At 41.9% G+C, this 20,412-nt stretch overlaps 1 protein-coding gene across 4 annotated transcripts in view; it reads right to left on the bottom strand.

The window, feature by feature from the left end:
* Window positions 1-20,412, bottom strand: part of USP32 (ubiquitin specific peptidase 32) — a 430,766-nt gene that overhangs the window by 353,119 nt on the left and 57,235 nt on the right. For all 4 annotated transcript variants that reach the window (XM_029611622.1, XM_029611620.1, XM_029611623.1 and 1 more), the window contains one exon: window positions 5,943-6,070. In XM_029611622.1, the coding sequence (XP_029467482.1) occupies window positions 5,943-6,005 (63 nt within the window). In that variant the 5' untranslated portion in view covers window positions 6,006-6,070. The remainder of the gene's footprint in view (window positions 1-5,942; window positions 6,071-20,412) is intronic.

The following is a 20,412-nucleotide window of genomic DNA, read 5'->3' as shown; positions in this document are numbered from 1 at the left end:
GATAGGCAGCCAGTGCAGGTCTTTTAAAATTGGAGTAATGTGTTCTATTTTGCGGGTATTTGTTATGATTCTGGCCATGGAGTTTTGGAGGATCTGGAGTGGCTTGAATGTGATAGCAGGAAGGCCGAGTAGGAGGGCGTTACAATAGTCCAATATCTGAGGGAAAAAATGGAAAAACCACCTACAATTTGGAGGCTGCACACCCCTATTAGGCTGTCACATTTCCAATTCAAATAGCATCCTGCTTCTACTTAATTTAGGGTCATGTGCCAGCACAATTTCAAATGGGTGCCACCATAGCACTCTGTCTATGGGCACCAAAATCTTAAATCTGGCCCTGCTTACAATACAAATATAGAAAGCAATGAACAATTACAAACATATATCCACATCCAACCTAAATATTAGGAATTATAAATTATATCAACCCCTCTCCCATACCACTGAACATAATAAAACATCTATAAACAATACAGCTGTATTATCCAAACCTCATTACCCCCAACTGACAGAGCCAAGGAATAATCACAGATAACCAACTCTCTCCAGCTCATATTCCTCTACCGATATTCCCAATGACCTACTAAATGCTCTGATCTAGCCAAACCCCTTTCCCCTTATCTGCCCATGTCTCATTACATTGACCACTGATAACACAACCTCCTTATTATGGCCTGATCAAAGCTGGACTGACACGGATATAGTGTGCCTTGAACGTCTACATACTCAAATACTGATGCACCATTCTTTCTGGCAGCTTCTTAAGAAATGGTAGATATGAAACAGGGTAGTCAGCCATATCCTTGGGGTCAGTCCCTTTCTTTTTTTTTTGTATTGGACTTATCATTACTTCCTTCTGGGATGCTGGTAGCTCATCCTGCTTTAGCAAGCAGTTACTGATCTGTAATACCCTTGGTAAGAACCCCTAGCTGACCAACTTGAGATATTTCAAGGATAATGGATTGAGGCAACAAGTGGTGACATTCATTCAAAACAAGATATTTTCTATCTCTACTAAGAATTCCCTCACCCCTCCATTATCCCTCATCCCATCTTGTGGGCATGGATCCTGATTCTTGCACAAAGTCAGGCTGAAGGCTTATTACTGCCATCCTTCCTCCACTGCCTCCCCCCATATCATCAATTTAAAAAATGATCAAAATGTATGCTTACTTTAGAAATAAGCAACAATTGAGCCTCTATCACCTGGCCAATAGTTGTTCTAATTGCTGAAATCTTCTCCTCAAAAAAGGTGCAAAGTCACCAGACTCTAGGGTTCCTTTTATTCCCTCTGGTCTAGCCAAATCCCTCTCAATTTGGAACAATCTAGCTGGATGGCTGCCTGCAATTTCAAGCTAACCAGAAATACGCTTTTTCTTGGTTTCTCTAATAGCCAATTTATATGCCCTAGACTTAGTCTTACATAGTTCACAATTTTGCTGAGTTTTCTGTTTTGTCTACTTCTTCTCTAGTTGGTGTGATTGACACTTCAGCAGATTCAAGTTTACTGTATACCAAGAGGCTTGTTTCGAGGAATTCACCAGGTAGGTTTTCTCAGGGGCCCTGCAGTGCATTGCTCCATTGCTTTATTTCTTTTTCCATGTTAACTGGTACTAAACTTTCCTCCGGAACTTTGACACTGAGGGCAGTTAAATTCCTCAAAACAATTTTAATTTTTTCTAAACCTTTATGGACTGTAGAAAATAATAATCCGACCGGGACTACTTGATCCCAGAATACTATTTGAAACACCATTAATCTGTGGCGAAACTGTTAAATGTTATTATTTGCTTTTACTGTGAGAACTTTTCTCTCTCTCAACATTTTTAAGTTAGACAACAGGTGGAAGCATACTAATACAGTAGGCTACTGAGGTAGCAGCCGAAGCCAACAGGGTTAATCCCTGAGCCAGAATGAGCTGCCGCCATCAGGCCCGGAGAAGAGGCAGAATAAGAGTTTGAGAACCATTTATAATGAGATACACAGATGTGTGCTGTCCCGCAGTCTGTTTATTTTTGTTTAGAAACATTTGCCATGTCACCATTTTCTAAGGTTTTCTGTAGTCTCAAGGCCAACAACAATAAAATAAAGGACACTTCATACATAGGTAATGGATAAAAAAAACACTGAATGTATAGATAATGCATGTGCACAGATACAGTCTGCAGATATGAGGTAGGCTGCAAATAAGCACCTTGGATGTAAATAGTTTCTGAAGTAGATAAGTAGGAGGTGCATTTTGTCTGTTAGGTAGCAATAAGGGAATAGACTAGCGCAAATACATAAATTTAGGTTCAAAAGAAAAGGAGGCATAGATAGAAAGTTAATCATCTGGTACTGATGCACTACACACCAGCACCACTTAAATAGGATTAGCCCAGTGGTAGTCAGGTACGGGATAGTGAGCAGGCAGTTAGACAGAGGAAGGAAGTCTCTGCTGTGGATATTAGATAGAAAATCATCTATTCTTGACCATAAATAAGATGGAGGCCATATGCTTCTCACAGGTCCCTAATTATTTAGTAAAAATCAACTTGAATAGCCTTGTAATGTTAAGAGAAACAATCCCTTTTAAAAAGAGTCAGTACATAATCTAGGCTATATATTTGATTCCAGACTTTTAAGAATCATCTACAGCAGGTTTTAAAGTCAGGTTATTATAAACTTAGATTACTACAGCATCTTAAATTTGTTTTAGAAAGGCAGGATTTTTGAACAGTGGTCCAAGCATTTGTGTTATCAATCGAGGACTACTGTAAACCCTTACTTGTTGGATTGCCAGTAGCCTCCCTTCGATCCATTCATGTTTTACACAACTCCGTGGCACGCCTCATTGTTGGCTGCCAGAGATGGGAGCATATTTCCCCACATCTCCAGAAATTACATTGGCTACCTGCAAAATACCACACTAATTTTAAGATTTGGTTTTGCTATTTAAGATCCTGAAATTGGAAGAAGCATCTTATTTATCAAATATACTTAAGCGTTACATTCCTGTCCGTCCTTTGCGTTCTAGTGATAAGAGACTATGGGCAATTGCAGCAGTGAAGGAAGCAAGATTGAATGTGATGCGAGCAAGAACTTTTTCTGTGATATGGCCACAGCTCTGGAATTCATTGCCAAAGAGTTTGCGTGCACTTATAAAAAGTATTTAAAGTTCATCTTTTTAAACAGGCTTTTAACCTACAGGAAAAGTATATTGTTGTCTGGTGGGAGGCAGGAAATGTGGATTTTTTTTATTATTCTATTTTGTTTTGATTTCTATTCTCTTGTTTAATTATGTGTTGTATTTTATTTACAATTGTTATTTTATGATATAATCTGCTTAGCACGATTGCTTTGCTATAGGCGGAATATAGGTTTTATTACATAAATAGATATTAGGGTTTAACTCTACAGATATGCTGATCTAAGTGCAGCTGTTAGTGTTACTGTAAAAATTCCCTTTTCATTCTCTGTATGTTGCATTATGGTTTTTAATCTTTTTTTTGGTCACTGCAAATTCTTTTTAATAAACTAATAAATTTATTAGCACTGTGTTTACAGCTGATTTGCAATATAGGTAAATGACTTGCTCTAGGACCCCATTATTATTATTATTATTTTTAATAAATAAACAGTCTGTGAATGCCTTTCTGAGAACCCTTTGACCTTAAATTGTTGCAAGGTCGCAATGTCCCCAGAAATACTCAGAAAGTAGCTTATGGGTAGCATACTTGCCCAGAGGTAACCAGAAACCCAGTTAACAGGTGGAAGGCTGCCAGGAAAGAGGTTCACATGCAGGTGTAGCAAAGGCCTGTGCAGTGCTTGCTGGGACACTCAAGTGGTCAAGGGTTTAACCCCTGGTGGGTGGTAGGGATAGTATGAGGGTATTACGTAACATTATCAGTTGCAAAATTTGAATCTCATATATTACCAGCTTGATGAGCCTGCTGTTCGACTAGCCAATAAAAATTCAAATCCTGCCAAACAGATAAAAATTTTCCCTGCCAACATATGCATTAAAACCCCCAATAACAAACATTTTCTAATTCTCTGGATAAAAGCTCAGCAAGAAATTCTAGCAATCACACCTCAAAAAGTAATTTTAAATAATCCATCTGCTGTGTTGATCATGTAAAAACATTCTGAGATGGATAGTTTTTTTAAATTAGTGTTTCTAATGAGGTATCAACTCAGCCTTCTCAGAAAATTAATCATCTGGTATAAGGGTCCCATCACTCTTTGTGATATTAACTGTTACCATATAATATCAAGACCACAGATTGGAAAATAATATATTTAAAAAAAGAAGAAATAATGTTTTAATTACAGCAAACAAAATAAAAAAAGAGACTTTAGGACTTTAATTCAACATTACTCCTTTGTAAAACTGTTTCTATTCAAATTTTCTTCACGTTTCAATAACTCCATATTAGAGATTGCACTATGCCACTTAATCAAAGATTCCACATTTATATAAATTGGTAGGATTTTTGTGATCTAACTCCATCACAGCAATTCATCATACACAGTTCTAGCAGAATCAAAAAGGCAGGTTTTGCATAGTGTAGTTAAATCTTTCACATTATGAACATCTACCCCAAATGAACTATCTACATCTTAAAATGTGCACGACTCACAAATTCCATAAAGGGTATGAACTACATTCAGTATATGCAAGGAAGAAGAAAATCTGATTAGAAGCGACAAGTCAGGGAACAAGGTCCTGTGTCTCCAAGCTTAAATGTTCCTGGATTCTTCTTTATTACTAGCAGGGATTTTATTAACGCCTTTATCAGTCTGTCGTAACAGAAACCTTTCTGCCAAACCTGTAGGTATATGGCGGCATCACTGCTTTCCTACTGACCATTAGAGAGTAGGAGTCTGAAGCAACTATGGGATCTTAACTCTAGGGCTGTCACGATCTAAACACAGATACCATCAAGGATAACCAAATTCAAGGATCTCAAACAGGACCAAAATATGCTAATTAACCATATATTTCATTTGGATCCATCATTAACTTTATCCTGAAACCAATCTTTAAAGACAGCACTCTACAATATCTACTTATGCGGGTACATTGATTCTGTTCCAGGAGAGCTTACAAACTGAGGGTCTCATTTACTAAGCATTTTGCCCATAGCCACAGAATGAGGAAAGGGCTTTAATAAATGACCTCCTGAGAAAGATAACATGGCTTGACCAAGGTCAAAGCAAGAGTGTGTGTGAGTGTGTGTGGCAGGTGCAGGCTTTAAGTGAGTCTTGTAGTGCCCGATTCTTTCCTCCTAGTATTAGGCCACTCCCAGAGAGCTGAGAGTAAGCACCGTGGATCAGACCTGTTTTGACCTCTCTGTTCCTGCTATTTGCTGAAAGCAGAAACATCTTAATTGAACTAAACTTTATTTTAGAAAAAAAAAACATGAAAAAGTGCCACACAAAAGAAGCATCACAGAATATCTGAAAGTAGTTTTAGAAGTCCTACGTGCTCCTTTTGTTCTTCAAGCCAATAAAATTTAAGATCATCGGAGCACTTCCTCTGCTTCTTTCCTTACAGTTTAAGCAATGAAAGCAAAGCATGAGTTGTCTTTAAGAGGACTGCACACTTCAATTTTTAAGGATTTCAGGTGAATTACATTAGATATACAGGAACTTGCTCCTTGGTCGTGACAGCTGAGTTGCCTTTTTCCCCAGGAGGCTGAGGCACCCTGAACACAGCATGTTATCTATGACCCTGGATAAGAAGATACCATGATCTGTCCCCAATTTAAATTCAGATATTTCAACGGAAGTAGCTGTGCAGTATTTCCAACATAATCATGGGGAAAAATCTGAAAGAGTACATTAAAAATGCCCTACTTCATTTTTTACATCAAATGCAGTGCTATAGACTGAACCTCTGGGTAATAAAGTTGTCAAAATAAAAATCCCAGGCTGCAAATAGGAAGCACAAACATTACCTCTGCAACTTTTGGGGGAACGCCATCACCAAGTACTTCCCTGATGAAGCACTGCTGGCTCATGTAGTAGGACAGGCCACAAGTCCTCTTAAAAGCATCCTTCAGCCGTTTGAGCTCTATATCTGTAACTGGATGCAGAAAAACAAAGAGGGAGAACATGCTGTAACCAACAGACAAATCTCAAGTCAAGTCACATTTCAGCCACACCAATGCACCATGTTTATTGTGCAGAATATTGAAAAATTATTCTGCACGAAGGTCCTGCTGCAAAGAAAAGAACAAGACAGACAAGGAAAAGTGGCACTTTTATACCGAGAAACCTCAAAGCCCGTCCTGGGCTTTAGGAGCATCTGCGTGCACTTTAAGGAGCTGGCTCCTCACTCCCCCTCTCTTCCAGAGGCAAAGCAATCAATGTAATCCTTCAGATCACCAGAGGGAAAAAAGAGTAGGGAACCCTGGGCACCAGCCAAAACTTTGGGGAACCAGCTCTAAAACGGTTTATTTTTTCAGGCTTTCCTTTGTAAACCTTCTTTGCGCTTATTTTGCCTTCTGTATTGACTCTGAGTAGTCACGCTTCTACAGTTGGCAGCTGGGTTACATATCCTTTGCAGCAAGGCCAGAATAAGTGGGCAAGCTGGGCCAATTGGTCTTACTTGCCTTCATCTACACACACACACACACACACACTCTCTCTCTCAGTGCAGTGCAGTGCTAATGAAGAGAAAAAAGGTTTAATCACTTACAAGAAAGCAAAAACAGACTTTAAGGGGCAATTGTGAGCAACCTGTTTCCTTGCAAAGCACACAGGTTCTTTTACTGTTTTTACTTTGTTACCGATTTTCCAAGAGAAAGTATCTGGTAAAGTCATGCAGTGTAAAATGTGTGCGCTAAACACACAGGCCAGCTGTGCCCTGGCTATTTGTGCAGACAGCAGGGGGGAGGAATGGAAACAGTGTGCGCTCTTTGGAAAATCCCTCCCCTGACCAAAACGCCCCTCTGGGGATGCAGGCTTTCAGCCAGGCCGATTCACCCAGCGTTCAAAACATACCTCTCAATGCTGCTTTTGCAAACAGTGTGTGGCTTTCAATATGAAACAAACATGCTCTGAAAGTGCTTTGATAAATAAAAAGCTTATAGTGCATGCACACAGCATTTTGAACAAAAACCCTAGACAAATGCTTTGCACTAGCAACCACCTCCACCCTAGTTAATCACCACCAGTTTGGCAAAAATTAATATTTGATTGAGAGGGTGAAATGTCACCAAGAAACAAAATTCTTAACACAATCAATGGCAAGTTTTGTTGGAAGATGAGAAATACTGGCACCGCTCAGAATGTATGAGCTCCTCACCGATTCACTTCCTCTCTTCTCCCAACCCCAAGTACATAACACCAAACCTTCTTCTGGTTTCAATCTTTCCAGTTACTTAGCAAACAGAACTAATCTGATGCAAGGTAAAGCAAACTTTCCAGCCAGAGACACTCCAGCATGCTAACGCTTCCAAACAGCCAGTACAAGGATATGTGATTAGGATGGTAGGGGGAGACGCAACGACCTACTGCCAGCACTGATGAAAAGCTCCTCAGAAGGAAGAAATGGAGGAAGCATGTGAAAATGTCAAAAACAGTAATTCTCTATTGCATATATTCTTTACATTAAATATATGTAAAAAGGGATATCTGGTAGATTGAGGTACATTACATGTTCATAGATTACTGGTGACCTGGCACCACAAAGAGTGACAGTAAATGAGGTAAACTGTAACCTCCATGCCTTCTTCCCAATTAGGGAACATCAGAAACCAGGAATTCTCAGCGGCCTGAGGGCATGGCCGTCACTTCACACAATAAGCCAATCAGATCCCAGTCTGAGTGAGTAAATGTACAGCACGGTCTGGGCTCCTCCCATGGATTCAGGAAGAATACACAAGTGCAGCCCACAGAACCTGTAGTAAAACAACTTTACCAGCGACCCCTCTGATACAGAGCGTGGTAAGTGGGACCCTAAAGAGTAAAGCTTTCTTCAAATGTTACTACATACACTTTTATGTTAAAGTAATGAGAAATTACTACTTGTCTGATAGTTTCCTTTTCTTTAGGACAGACCGATGAATCCAAAACCAGTGGGTTATGCACCTCTACCAGCGGATGGAGTCGGAGCAAACTGACATCACAGTATATATATATATATACGCCTGCAGTGACATCAGCCTGCCAGTATTCTCAATAGCAACTGTGGACAGACTAGCAAAAAACCTGATTAAAAACAGACAACCAATACTGTATTCAAACAAGAAACACTGAGCTCAGACACAGAATGTATTAACACTAATCTAGGGACTGGATTAACACTTACCAGTAATCCCCTGAAACACATAGCTACACAGGACCATAACACAATCATTCGGCAGCCAAGGGTAGGAAGCTGGGTTCATCTGTCTGTCCTAAAGAAAAGGAAATTATCAGGCAAGTAGTAATTTCTCATTTCTTAGCATCCAGGTAGATGAATCCAGTACCAGTGGGATGAACCCAAGCTACTCCCGAACAGGGCAGGAGGCTGCCTGCAGTCCAGTCAAAACCGCACATGCAAAGGCTGTGCCCTCCTGGGCCTGCACATCCAGACAATACCTCCTGGAAAAAGTGAATAAGGAGGACCATGTCGCAGCTGGGCAAATGTCGATGGGAGACAGCAATCTAACCCCCGCCTATCAGTGGCAAAGCCACAGGTGGGCCTGAGTCCCACTTTGTGCTCAGTCCCATCCACTCAGAGCTAACAGGCACCTGAGAAGAAAGGCCCGATACAGTGCCATCGTAAAACTCATCCCGCCCGGCCCGAGAAGAGAAGCCCAAGCGTTAAAGGGCCATCACGGAGCTTATCCAGCACGGCCCGAAAACAGGCCTGACCGTTGCAGGTCTGTCTCGGAGCTCATCCTGTGCAGCCCGAGAAGACATGCCTGACTATCTCAGTGCCATCACAGAGCTCAACATGCACGGCCAGAAAAGAGGCCTTGCAAAAAGGAGACCTGGAAGAGAGGGAGAGGCTGTGAGAGAGAGAGAGAGAGGGAGAGGCTGTGAGAGAGAAAGAGGGAGAGGCTGTGAGAGAGAGAGAATGTGAGTGAGAAGCATCTGTGTATGCATGTGAGTGAGAAGCCTGGGTGTGTGTATAAAAGAAGAGCATGGGCATGAGAAGCCTATCTGTGTATGTACGAGAGCAGGGAAGTGGAGAGCCTGTGTGTATATGTATGAAAGAAAGCATTTGGATGTGAGAGACAGCTGGTGTGAGAGAGCATATGGGAGTGGAAGCCTGCATGTGGGAGAGAGCATGTAAGACCGCTTGTGTGCGTGTGGGAGTAGAAACCTTCGTGTGAGAGTGAGAACCTGTGTGTGCAAATGGAAGCCTGTGTAAAAGAGTGTGTGGGAGTGGGAACCTGCAAGCGAGTGCCTACATGAGAGAGATAGCATGTGTTTGAGAGAGTGCATGTGAGAGAGAACCTGTGTGTGTGTGTGTGTGTGTATGAAGGAGGAAGGAAAGAAGACAAGATGTGAGAGAATAAATAGAAAGAATAAAAGAGACTCTGAAAAAGGAATTAGGAAGAGACAGACAAAGGGAACAAAGAGACTGGGACTAACCAATTAGAAAAATAAGATCAGACAACAAAGGTAAAAAAAAAATGTATTTTGGCTTTCAGTAATTTGAATATACCATCTTTGGGAATGTGCATTTCTTATATATTTATTTGTATTCTGCTGTTTATTCAGTATTCCAGCGTACACAGAGGCTGAGGCTGGTTTTTCAGTCTTTCCATAAGAACATAAGAACACAAGATATGCCATACTGGGTCAGACCAAGGGTCCATCAAGCCCAGTATCCTGTTTCCAACAGTGGCCAATCCAAGTCATAAGTACCTGGCAAGTACCCAAACATTAGATAAATCACAAGCTACTATTGCTTTTTAATTACTGTAATAACAGTTTATGGATTTTTCCTCTAGGAACTTATCCAAACCTTTTTTAAACCCAGTTACACTAACTGCTGTAACCATATCCTCTGGCAATGAATTCCAGAGCTTAACTATGCACTGGGTGAAAAAGAATTTTTTTCAATTTGTTTTAAATGAGTTACTTGCTAACTTCATGGAGTGCCCCCTGGTCCTTCTGTTACCTGAGAGAGTAAATAACCAATTTATATTAACTTGTTCAAGTCCTTTCATGATTTTGTAGACATCTATCATATCACCCTCAGTCATCTCTTCTCCAAACTGAACAGCTCTAACTTCTTTAGCCTTTCCTCACAGGGCAGCCGTTCCATGCTTTTCAATCTATTAGACAAATGAGGCTTGACCGACATGCCGCAAATGCGCAGTAGAGAGCAGCTCTACTGCGCATGTGCGGGCGAACACGTCGGTCAGAGCAGAGCGTCAGCTCTTTGAAAACATGACGGCGGCGGCGAGGAGCGGTGGCGGCGGCGAGGGGCAGCGGTGGCAAGAAGTGGTAGCAAGGAGCGGCAGCGGCGCACGCGAGGGAGGGAGGGACCTCCCCCGGAGATCTTCCGTTTGTGGCATCCGAAGGGGTTGTGAATGAGCTGAGAGAGGGGGAGTGAGGAGGGAGTGACTGAGGGGAGGGGGGAAGTAGGAGGGAGAATAGAGGGTGAGGGGGAAGGAAATGGACCAAAAAAAAAATGTTAATGTAGCCCGTTGTTACGGGCTTAACGGCTAGTATATTTATAAATGATCTGGAAAGGAATACGACGCGTGAGGTTATCAAATTTGCGGATGATACAAAATTATTCAGAGTAGTTAAATCACAAACTGATTGTGATACATTACAGGAGGACCTTGCAAGACTGGAAGATTGGGCATCCAAATGGCAGATGAAATTTAATGTGGACAAGTGCAAGGTATTGTATATAGGGAAAAATAACCCATGCTGTGGTTGCACGATATTAGGTTCCATATTAGGAGCTACCACCCAGGAAAGGGATTTAGGCATCATAGTGGATAATACTTTAAAATAGTCAGCTCAGTGTGCTGCAGCAGTCAAAAAAGCAAACAGAATGTTAGGAATTATTAGGAAGGGAATGGTTAATAGAACAGAAAATGTCATAATGCCTCTATAATCGCTCCATGGTGAGAGCACACCTTTTAAAAAAGGTTTTATTGTGAGTTTTTGCCTGTATGGCCAACTTCTTTTCATATTCTCTCTTAACCTGTCTTATCAATGTCTTATATTTAACTTGCCAATGCTTAAGCTTTATCCTATTTTCTTCTCATGGATCCTTCTTCCAATTTTTGAATGAAAATTGTTTGGCTAAAATAGCCTCTTTCATCTCACCTTTTAACCATGCCTACAATCATTTTGCCTTCCTTTCACCTTTCTTAATGCGTGGAATACATCTGGACTGTGCTTCTAGGATGGTTTTTTGTTTGGTTTGTTTTTTAACAAAGTCCACACCTGTTGCACACTTTTTACCTTTGTAGCTGCTCCTTTCATTTTTTTTCTAACAATTTTTCTCATTTTATCAAAGTTTCCCTTTTGAAAGTTTAGCACAAGAGCAGTGGATTTGCATACTGTTCCTCTTCCAGTCATTAATTCTAATTTGATCATATTATGATCACTATTGCCAAGTGGCCCCACCACCGTTATCTCTCTCACCAAATCCTGTGCTCCACTGAGAATTAGATCTAAAATTGTTCCCCCTCTCGTTGATTCCCGAACCAATTGCTCCATAAAACTGTCTTTTATTTCATTCAGGAACTTTATCTTTCTAGCATGCCCTGATGTTTCACTTACTCAGTCAATACTGGGGTAATTGAAATCTCCCATTATTACTGCATTACCAATTTGGTTAGCTTCCCTAATTTCTCTTAGCATTTCACTGTCCGTCTCATCATCTTGACCAGGTGGACGGTAGTATACTCCTATCACTATAGTCTTCCCCAACACACAAGGGATTTCTACCCATAAAGATTCGATTGCGCATTTAGTTTCTTGCAGAATCATTATCCTGTTAGACTTTCTTCCATCCCGGACATAAAGGGCCACCCCCCACCAAGATACTCCTCTCTGTCCCTGCGATATAATTTATACCCCGGTATAGCACTATTATCCTATTTCCACCATGTCTCTGAGATGCCAATTAAATTTGTCATCATTCACTGCTATACATTCTAATTCTCCCATCTTACTTCTTAGACTTCTGGCATTAGCATACAAATATTTCAAAGTATGTTGTTTGTTTCTATTTACATTCTGCTTTTCAGTTGACAGGGATAAACTGGCATCTTTTAGCTCAGGTGAGTTTTTAATTATAGGCACCTGGACTATTTTTCTTATTACTGGAACCTCACTGTTGGGACCCCCTAATTTTAATGCTACATTAGTATCCATTGAAGATATCTCCTTCCGAACCATGCACTGCTCTTTCCCCTTTGTTCTAGTTTAAAAGCTGCTCTATCTCCTTTTTAACAGTTAGCACCAGCAGTCTGGTTTCACCCTGGTTAAGTTGGAGCTCATCCCTTCGGAAGAGACATCCCCTTCCCCAAAAGGTTCCTTGTAATAAGTCCCTTTTATAGTCTAAAAGTATAAAGGGCTTTCTCACGTCATATTTATTTTATTTATTTATTTTAAAAGTTTCTATATACCGCGAAATGGTCAGGGTCTGGACGTCTAGGCGGTTTACAATAAAAACATACATAATTTAAAACGAACAGTATACAATCATTCATATCTAATGCGATAAAAATTATTAGTTAGTATCCTAACAGAATAACATTCTAACAAACTAGTTTCTTCATGACCCAAGAGATATTTAACATGTAAAACTGATTATTGATACAAAACATTTCAATCAAGAATTGGCGTGTAGCTGCAGATGTAAAAGGACAAGTATTAACAGTTGATATATAAAACTGATTGGGTGTATACAACAGTTTAATCAGTTAACTGGGGTTGCAAGCACACTTAGATAGATATGTTTTTAGGTGTTTTTTGAATTCTCCTGTATTTTGTATTAATCTGATATTTTCTGGAATATAGACGGGGGCCTGCAACTGAAAAAGCCCATGCTCGTGTCATAGCCAGTCTTGCAATTTTTATTGAAGTAACTTCTAATATGCATTTGTCCATGGAACGTAATTGTCTTGAAGGTTTATATATCCTAAGTAAAGAGCAAAGCCATTCAGAATTTGCGTTATATAATAGATTGTGTATTATCATGATAATTTTATAGGAGATACGATAAGATATAGGAAGCCAATGAAGCTGTTGTCATATGCGTGTGGTCTCAGGAAGAACATAGGTTACACAATAGCATGTTTAATATGAAAAGCCAACAACTCTGATAGAAGCTTGGGGTGGGTGCAGAGCACCACTCTATTTAGAAGATTTGCATAAAAGGAGAATAATGAATTAAAGCCTGACGATCACTGACTCTTCTGGCTAACATTACTGCTACAAGGAATACTACTTCCCATGTCAGAAACTTGAGAGAAGCCAGCTCCAATGGTACAAATGGCAGTTTCATCAATTGTGTCAGAATCACATTTAGATCCCATGGAACAGATGGTTTTACAATCAGTGATTTAGCATGCCACAAACCTTTCATGAATTTGGATACTAACAGATGAGTGGAAAATAGGCTTTCCTTCGATTTGAGTATGGTAAGTAGCGAAGGCACTGAGATGGACTCTTATTGATGAGGTGCTAAGACCTAAAGCAGTAAAACAGAGCAAATAGTTCAGTAACTCTTTAGGTTTGCATATGAACGGCTGAAAGGAACAGTGTTGACACCATATGGAGAAACTCTTCCATTTAAACCATATGCTTTCCTAGTTGATGTTTTTCTGGCAGATACTATTATGTCCTCAACTTCCTTGGATAAGGACAATTCAGCATTCGTTACATGCTCAACATCCAACCTGGTTAAGGTGGCGCCCATCCCTTCGGAAAAGACTCCCCCTTCCCCAATAGGTTCCCCAGTTCCTTACAAAACTGAATCCCTCTTCCTTCCACTATCGTTTCATCCACGCACTAAGTCTCCGGAGCTCTATCTGCCTCTGAGGACCTGCGTGTGGAATAGGGAGCATTTCAGAGAATGCTACCCTGGAGGTTCTGGATTTCAGCTTTCTACCTAAGAGCCTAAATTTGACTTCCAGAACCTCCCTCCCACATTTGCCTATGTCGTAGGTGCCCACATGTACCATGCCAGCCGGCTCTTCCCCAACATTGTCTAAAATGCTATCTAGTTGATGCGTGAGGTCCGCCACCTTTGCACCAGGTAGGCAAGTTACCAGGCGATCCTCACGCCCACCAGCCACCCAGCTATCTACATTCCTAATAATCAAATCACCAACTATAACTGCCAACCTAACCCTTCCCTCCTGGGCAGTAGGCCTTGGGGAGATATCCTCGGTGCGAGAGGCCAATGCACCACCTAGAGAGCAGGTCCTTTCTACAGGATCATTTCCTGCTGCACCAGGTTGATGCTCTCCGATCATGAGACCTTCCTCCTCCAAGGCAGCACCAGGGCGCCAGACTAGAGTTGGGACTTGGCTACTATGTCCCTGAAGGTCTCATCTATATACCTCTCTGTCTGCCTCAGCTCCTCCAGGTCGTCCCTCTAGCCTCCAGAGTTCGGATTCATTCTCTGAGAGACAGGAGCTCTTTGCATCCGATGCATACGTACAATTTCTCACCAGCGAGTAAAAAAAATCATACATGTGACCCTTGATGCAAAAAAGGCTGGGAGGGCCCCCTCTTGCTGCTGGACTGCTGCCTTCATCTTAAATTTTTTTCAGTTCCTAGTTAAGTTTTAGGTTGCTATGGGAGTAGCAGTTGCAGGATGGACTAAATAAAGGGCTGGCCCTTGATTCCTTGAAGGTATAGGTAGCGGCTCTTGCTTGTTTCAGGGGTCAGGTGAATGGTGAATCCTTATCTCATCCTAATGTGGCCCGTTTCTTGAGGGAAGTAAAGTAAAGACGATTAGGGTCCTTTAAATGTATGTGTATTCACTATTCATCTGGTAGTGACCTATAAGGGAATGATCAAACACTTGATTAGGTATGAGGAATTTCTGAGTTTAAGTTAAAAGGCTGATTTTTTTTTAAAGTGTGAAAGTGACACCTATAAATTAAAGGATAAGCTAGGGGTGGGTGGGAAATACAAACACACAAACTTGTTTGTTGCCTGCCTTTCTGACTACCTATTTAAATACAAACACACTAAATAATATACCCCAATAGTTTACTTCTCCCCAATACTTTTAAGTTTTAAAAATGTCTCCAAGCAACAATTACTGATTCTTTCCATCCACCAGCAAGGTGATCCTCTCCTCTCAGTGCTCCCATTTCAGTTTTGTCTGAATGTTTGTTTCTAATTTGTATTCCCTTATTCTGTATTAGTTAGGTAAGGCTCTGCCTGTGTTGCACCTGTAACAGAAGTGCAGTATTTTAGCTAATGTGTAGTTTCTCAGTAGGGATTTGTAGCAGTTCAGCTTCTTCTGTATTCCCACTAAGTAGTGAATTAGTGTTCTAGTGCTTGGTGTAATGTTTGCCTTTGCTGCCTTTTTGTGGATAAGGTTGCTGCTGTGAGTCCTGAGACTTACTGCTGTTATGGTATAGCATGGGAAGGTTCTAGGTTTTTTTTTGGGGGGGGGGGTTTGTAGGGATTTGTCTTACTTCAAAGTGTTTGGCATTGGAAGGAATTTGTTTTGCTGTCAGTGAGGTGGCACCAGCATTTGAATATTTTATTTTTTTTGCATGTCCTAGTTCTGTTCTATACCTGTTGCAAATCTTAAGTTCTTATGATTATTATTATGATTATTGCTGTTTTATTGTAGTTATGATATTCTCTGCATTTTTTGAAAGAGGATTCATAAAAGAATACATTTATATTTGTTTTATTTATTTTATTTATTTATTTGGTTTTATATACCGACAACCGTTTGCACATCGTGCCGGTTTACAGATAACTTATAACACATAATATATAGGCGAGGCCTTTACAAGGAACAGTTTGTAACATAAATGCAGTAACATGGCAATTAACTAGAAAAATAAGTAGGTGAGGGAAGGGTAGGGATATACGAGACAAGTGGAGGGGGAGGGGGAGGGGTGAAAATGGAGAACATGGGGAAAAGATATGTACAGGGGTTCGAGGAACAATTAATATGTACATAGGTTATATACAAAGTTTTTGGTTTTTGTTTTGTTTTGTTTTTTTTTTGTTTTTTGTTTTTTTTTTGTTTAGATTTGAAGCTTCTTGGAGGGGGTGGGTGTCGGGTGTAGGTCTTGAGGGGGAGTGTTGGTGAGAGGTGGTGGTCGGGTTAGGGTGTTAGTAAGAGATGAGGATGATTGGGGGAATGCTTGGAGGAAGAGCCAGGTTTTGAGTTTCTTTTTGAAAGTGGGTGTGGAGGTTTCAGTACGTAGGTCAGGAGGCAGGGAGTTCCAGAGGGAAGGGCCTGCGAGAGAGAGGGCCCTATTGGTGGTGGAGATGAGTCTTGTAGATTTTATTGAAGGGGGGATAAGGGTTCCACGGAGAGAGGAGCGGGTGGGTCTTGTGGAGATCCGAGGGAGGAAAGGTGGGTTTAGCCAATTGTAATGTTCGTTGGCAATACTTTTGTGGATCTGATGTTTCTGTTAAACTTGTCACTTTTTACATGATGTGTATTTATAAACTACAATAAATATAGAATAAATTAATATAGATTAATAAGGTATTTTTAATACTACTAAGTGCTTGCAAATTAAAACAATTTTAAAGCATCACTCATGATGAAACTACTTAGAAATCCACTGTCAGATGCACTCTAAGACATCATTTATTGATAAGAGTACAACCAGTAGGGCCTAGACTTGTATGTCAACTGCCCACTCATGTTAACCTTGGGCCCCCCAAAAAAATTAATTTCTGGTTACACCACTGCCACCCATGACACTGCCTGAGCCCTAGTGGAATGAGACCTAACCTGAGTGGGCAACTGCTTTTCAGCCACCACATATGTGGCCGTGACCACCTCCTTAATCCAGCGAGCTATTGTAGCCCACAAAGCTGATTCACCCCGTTTTCCTCCACCATGAAGGACGAACAGGCTATCCATCTTTCGGAAAGGTTTAGAAACCTCCGGATATCTCACGACATGTCTCTTGACATCCAACAGGTGTATTCCTCCACATCTCTTTCCTATTTAAGGATGGTAAGGAAATGGACTGATTCAAAAGAAAATCTGAGACCACTTTAGGTAAGAAGGAACAGTATGCATCTGTATCGCCTCTGGAGTCACCCAAAGGAACAGCTACCGAGAAAACAAAGCCTGCAGCTTGGAATTCGATGCGCAGAACAAATCGCCACAAGAAACCCCATTTTCAAGGTCAGCAACCGCAAGGAAAGGCTACACAGCAGTCGAAACGTAGGGCCCGCTAAGAAATTCAACAACAGGTTAAGACTCCACACAGGAACCAGTAATCACAAGGGAGGATGAAGATACTTAACTTCCCTCAAGAAACAGGCACATCAGGATAAGATGATAAGGATTCACCATTCACCTGACCCCTGAAACAAGCAAGAGCCTCTACCTATACCTTCAAGGAATCAAGAGCCAACCCTTTATTCAATCCATCCTGCAAAAATTCCAAAATGAGCGGGATCCCAACTGAACGAGGAAGCACTCCTTGATCTTCACACCAAGCCTCAAACACTCGCCAAACCCACACACAGGCTAAAGAAGCAGAGAACTTTCATGCATCAGTAGCATGGGTTCTTCTTAGTGTTTGGGTAATTGCCAGGTTCTTGTGGCCTGGTTTTGGCCTCTGTTGGAAACAGGATGCTGGGCTTGATGGACCCTTGGTCTGACCCAGCATGGCAATTTCTTATGTTCTTATGCTAGTAGCAAGGTGGCAATCATCGCAGAAGAATATCCATGCTTCAAGGGCCATACCATAAGACAAAACTAAGTCGGATCTTCGTGAAGGACAGGCCCCTGCTGCAACAGGTTCCTGTATGGCGGAAAACGAAGGGGGTTTCTACCAGGAGTCTTTGCAGATCTTCATACCATGGTCTTCTGGGCCAATCCGGTGCCACCAGAAGAATCATCCCACTGTGGCCTTCGATCCTTCAAACCATTCTTCCTAATAGAGGCCACGGGGGAAAGGCAAACAGCAGCTTGCCTTCCAGCCAGACCTACACGAGAGCATCGATCCCTAAAGACTTCGGATCTCTTCTGCAACTGAAGAATCGAGGAATCTTCACATTGCGAGAAGTCGCCAACAGGTCTATAAATGGAAGACCCCAGCAATCCACTATCAGCTAGAATGCCTCATCCGACAATACCCATTCTCCTGGGTCCAGACTCTCCCTACTGAGAAAGTCTGTTCTTACATTGTCTTTTCCTGCAATGTGCAAGGCTGAGATCTCCTGAAGATGCACTTCCGCCCATTCCATAAGTTGGCCTATCTCTTGCAATACTTGATGGCTCTTGGTTCCTCCCTGCCAATTGATGTAAATCACCATTGTTGCGTTGTCCGACAATATTCGGACCGCTCAACCTGCAGCCTGAAGCTGAATTCTAAGCTTGCCAACCAGACTGCCTGAACTTACAGCCGATTGATGTTCCAGAGAGACTCCTCTGTATTCCAGCTCCTTGCGCCATTAGTTCCTGACAGTGAGCTCCCTAACCTTGGAGGCTCTCATCTGTCATGAATACCAACCAGCCTGGTGATGTCAAGGAAACTCCCTTTCTCAGATGATCCGCTTGCAACCACCACTGGAGGTGACAGCAGACTTCCACCAGCAGGTAGAGCCAAATCAAATAATCCAGAGACTGCACGTTCCATCAAAACAGCAGGGAATGCCGAAATGGATGCATATGTGCCCTCACCACTACTTTCAGGGTTGCCACCATCAACCTAAGCACCTGTAGATAAGACCACACTGACAGGCATATAGTGCACACCAAGAGACGCACCTGCATCATCAACTTTTGAATACAAACTTCCAGAAGAAAAACTTTGCCCTGCTTCATTTCGAAGCATACACCCATAATCCAACGATCGAGATGGTTGAAGACTGCTTTTTGCTAGGTTCACCACCTAACCGAGCTCATGCAACAAGGAAAATCACTTGCGGGTCACCAGATGGCTCTCTTCCAGAGACTTGGCCCGAATCATCCAGTCGTCTAAATACAAGTGTACAAGGATTCCAACCTTTTTCAGTTCTACCGCCACTACCATCATAACCTTGGAAAAGGTTCTGGAAGTTGTGGCTAGACCAAAAGGCAGTGCCCGAAACTGATAATGGCACCCCAGTACCAGAAAACGTTGGTGCTCCAATCAGCTGGGAATATGGAGGTACGCCTCAGACAGATCCAAGGAGGTCAGAAATTCTCCCAACTGGATGGCCATTATCACTGAGCACAATGTTTCCATGCGAAAGTGAGTCACCCTCAAATGATGGTTGACCCCTTTGAGATCCCAGATGGAATGAAAGGAGTCCTCATTCTTGGGCACACAAAATAAATGGAATATCAACCTGTATTTTCTTGAGACGTGGGCACTGGAACCACAGCCCTCAGACTGAGAAACATTGACAGATACTCTTGACTTCCTGCTTCTTCTGTGGAGAGTGATAGGGAAACACCATGAACACATCCCGAGGAATACTGTGAAACTCCAGCATATATCCTTCTCGTATTACCTCCAGGACCCACTGATTCGATGTAAACTTGTCCCACCTCTGATAAAAGAAAGAGAGAGGCACCCCTCTATCTCCTGTTCCTAGGGGTGGGTCGGCAAAGCTTCATTGGGAGACTCGGAAGGTTCCCTTACCTGAGCCCGCTCCCCGCTTGGGCTGTCTGGGACAAAAGGACTGAGACCTACCAAAAGGTGGAGTCCTCTGAAAGGTTGCCCTCTGTAAGAACAAAAACACCTGGAACTCCTGAGATGACCCCTCATAGCCAAGGGGTACAATGACTGCTTCTTATCCTCCAGCAATTGAAGAACTGGGAATTCACCCTTTTACTGGTTAGCTTCTCCAACTCACTCCCAAACAAAAGCAATCCTTTAAAAGGCAATTTCCTAAGATTAGCTTTGGAGGTTGCATGGCCGCCCAATTTCTCAGCCATAACTGATGCCTGTCTGCTATTACCGAAGCCACTCCTCTGGCCAAGGTGCGGACTAAATCGCAGCCCGCATCTGCTAAAAAGGCGGTGGAGGGTTCCATAACTGCCCTGGAATTCACTTCAGAGTCATAAGAGAGAAACAAAAAAGAGCAAGCCACCAGGGAACAACTGGAAGCTATCTGCAATGTCATTGCCACTGCTTCAAATGCTTGCTTAAGGATGGCCTCAATCCTTCTATCATACACATCTTTCAAGGCCACTCCTCCCTCCATCCATTTAGAGATGGCACAGACAAGCACATCCACTTTCAGAAAACACAGACACTCTCTCACCACTGGATCCAGGAGGTACAGGCTTTC

Source organism: Rhinatrema bivittatum, chromosome 8, assembly GCF_901001135.1.
Source record: "Rhinatrema bivittatum chromosome 8, aRhiBiv1.1, whole genome shotgun sequence".
Lineage (NCBI taxonomy): Eukaryota > Metazoa > Chordata > Amphibia > Gymnophiona > Rhinatrematidae > Rhinatrema > Rhinatrema bivittatum.
This window is presented reverse-complemented; position numbering and strand designations above follow the sequence as displayed.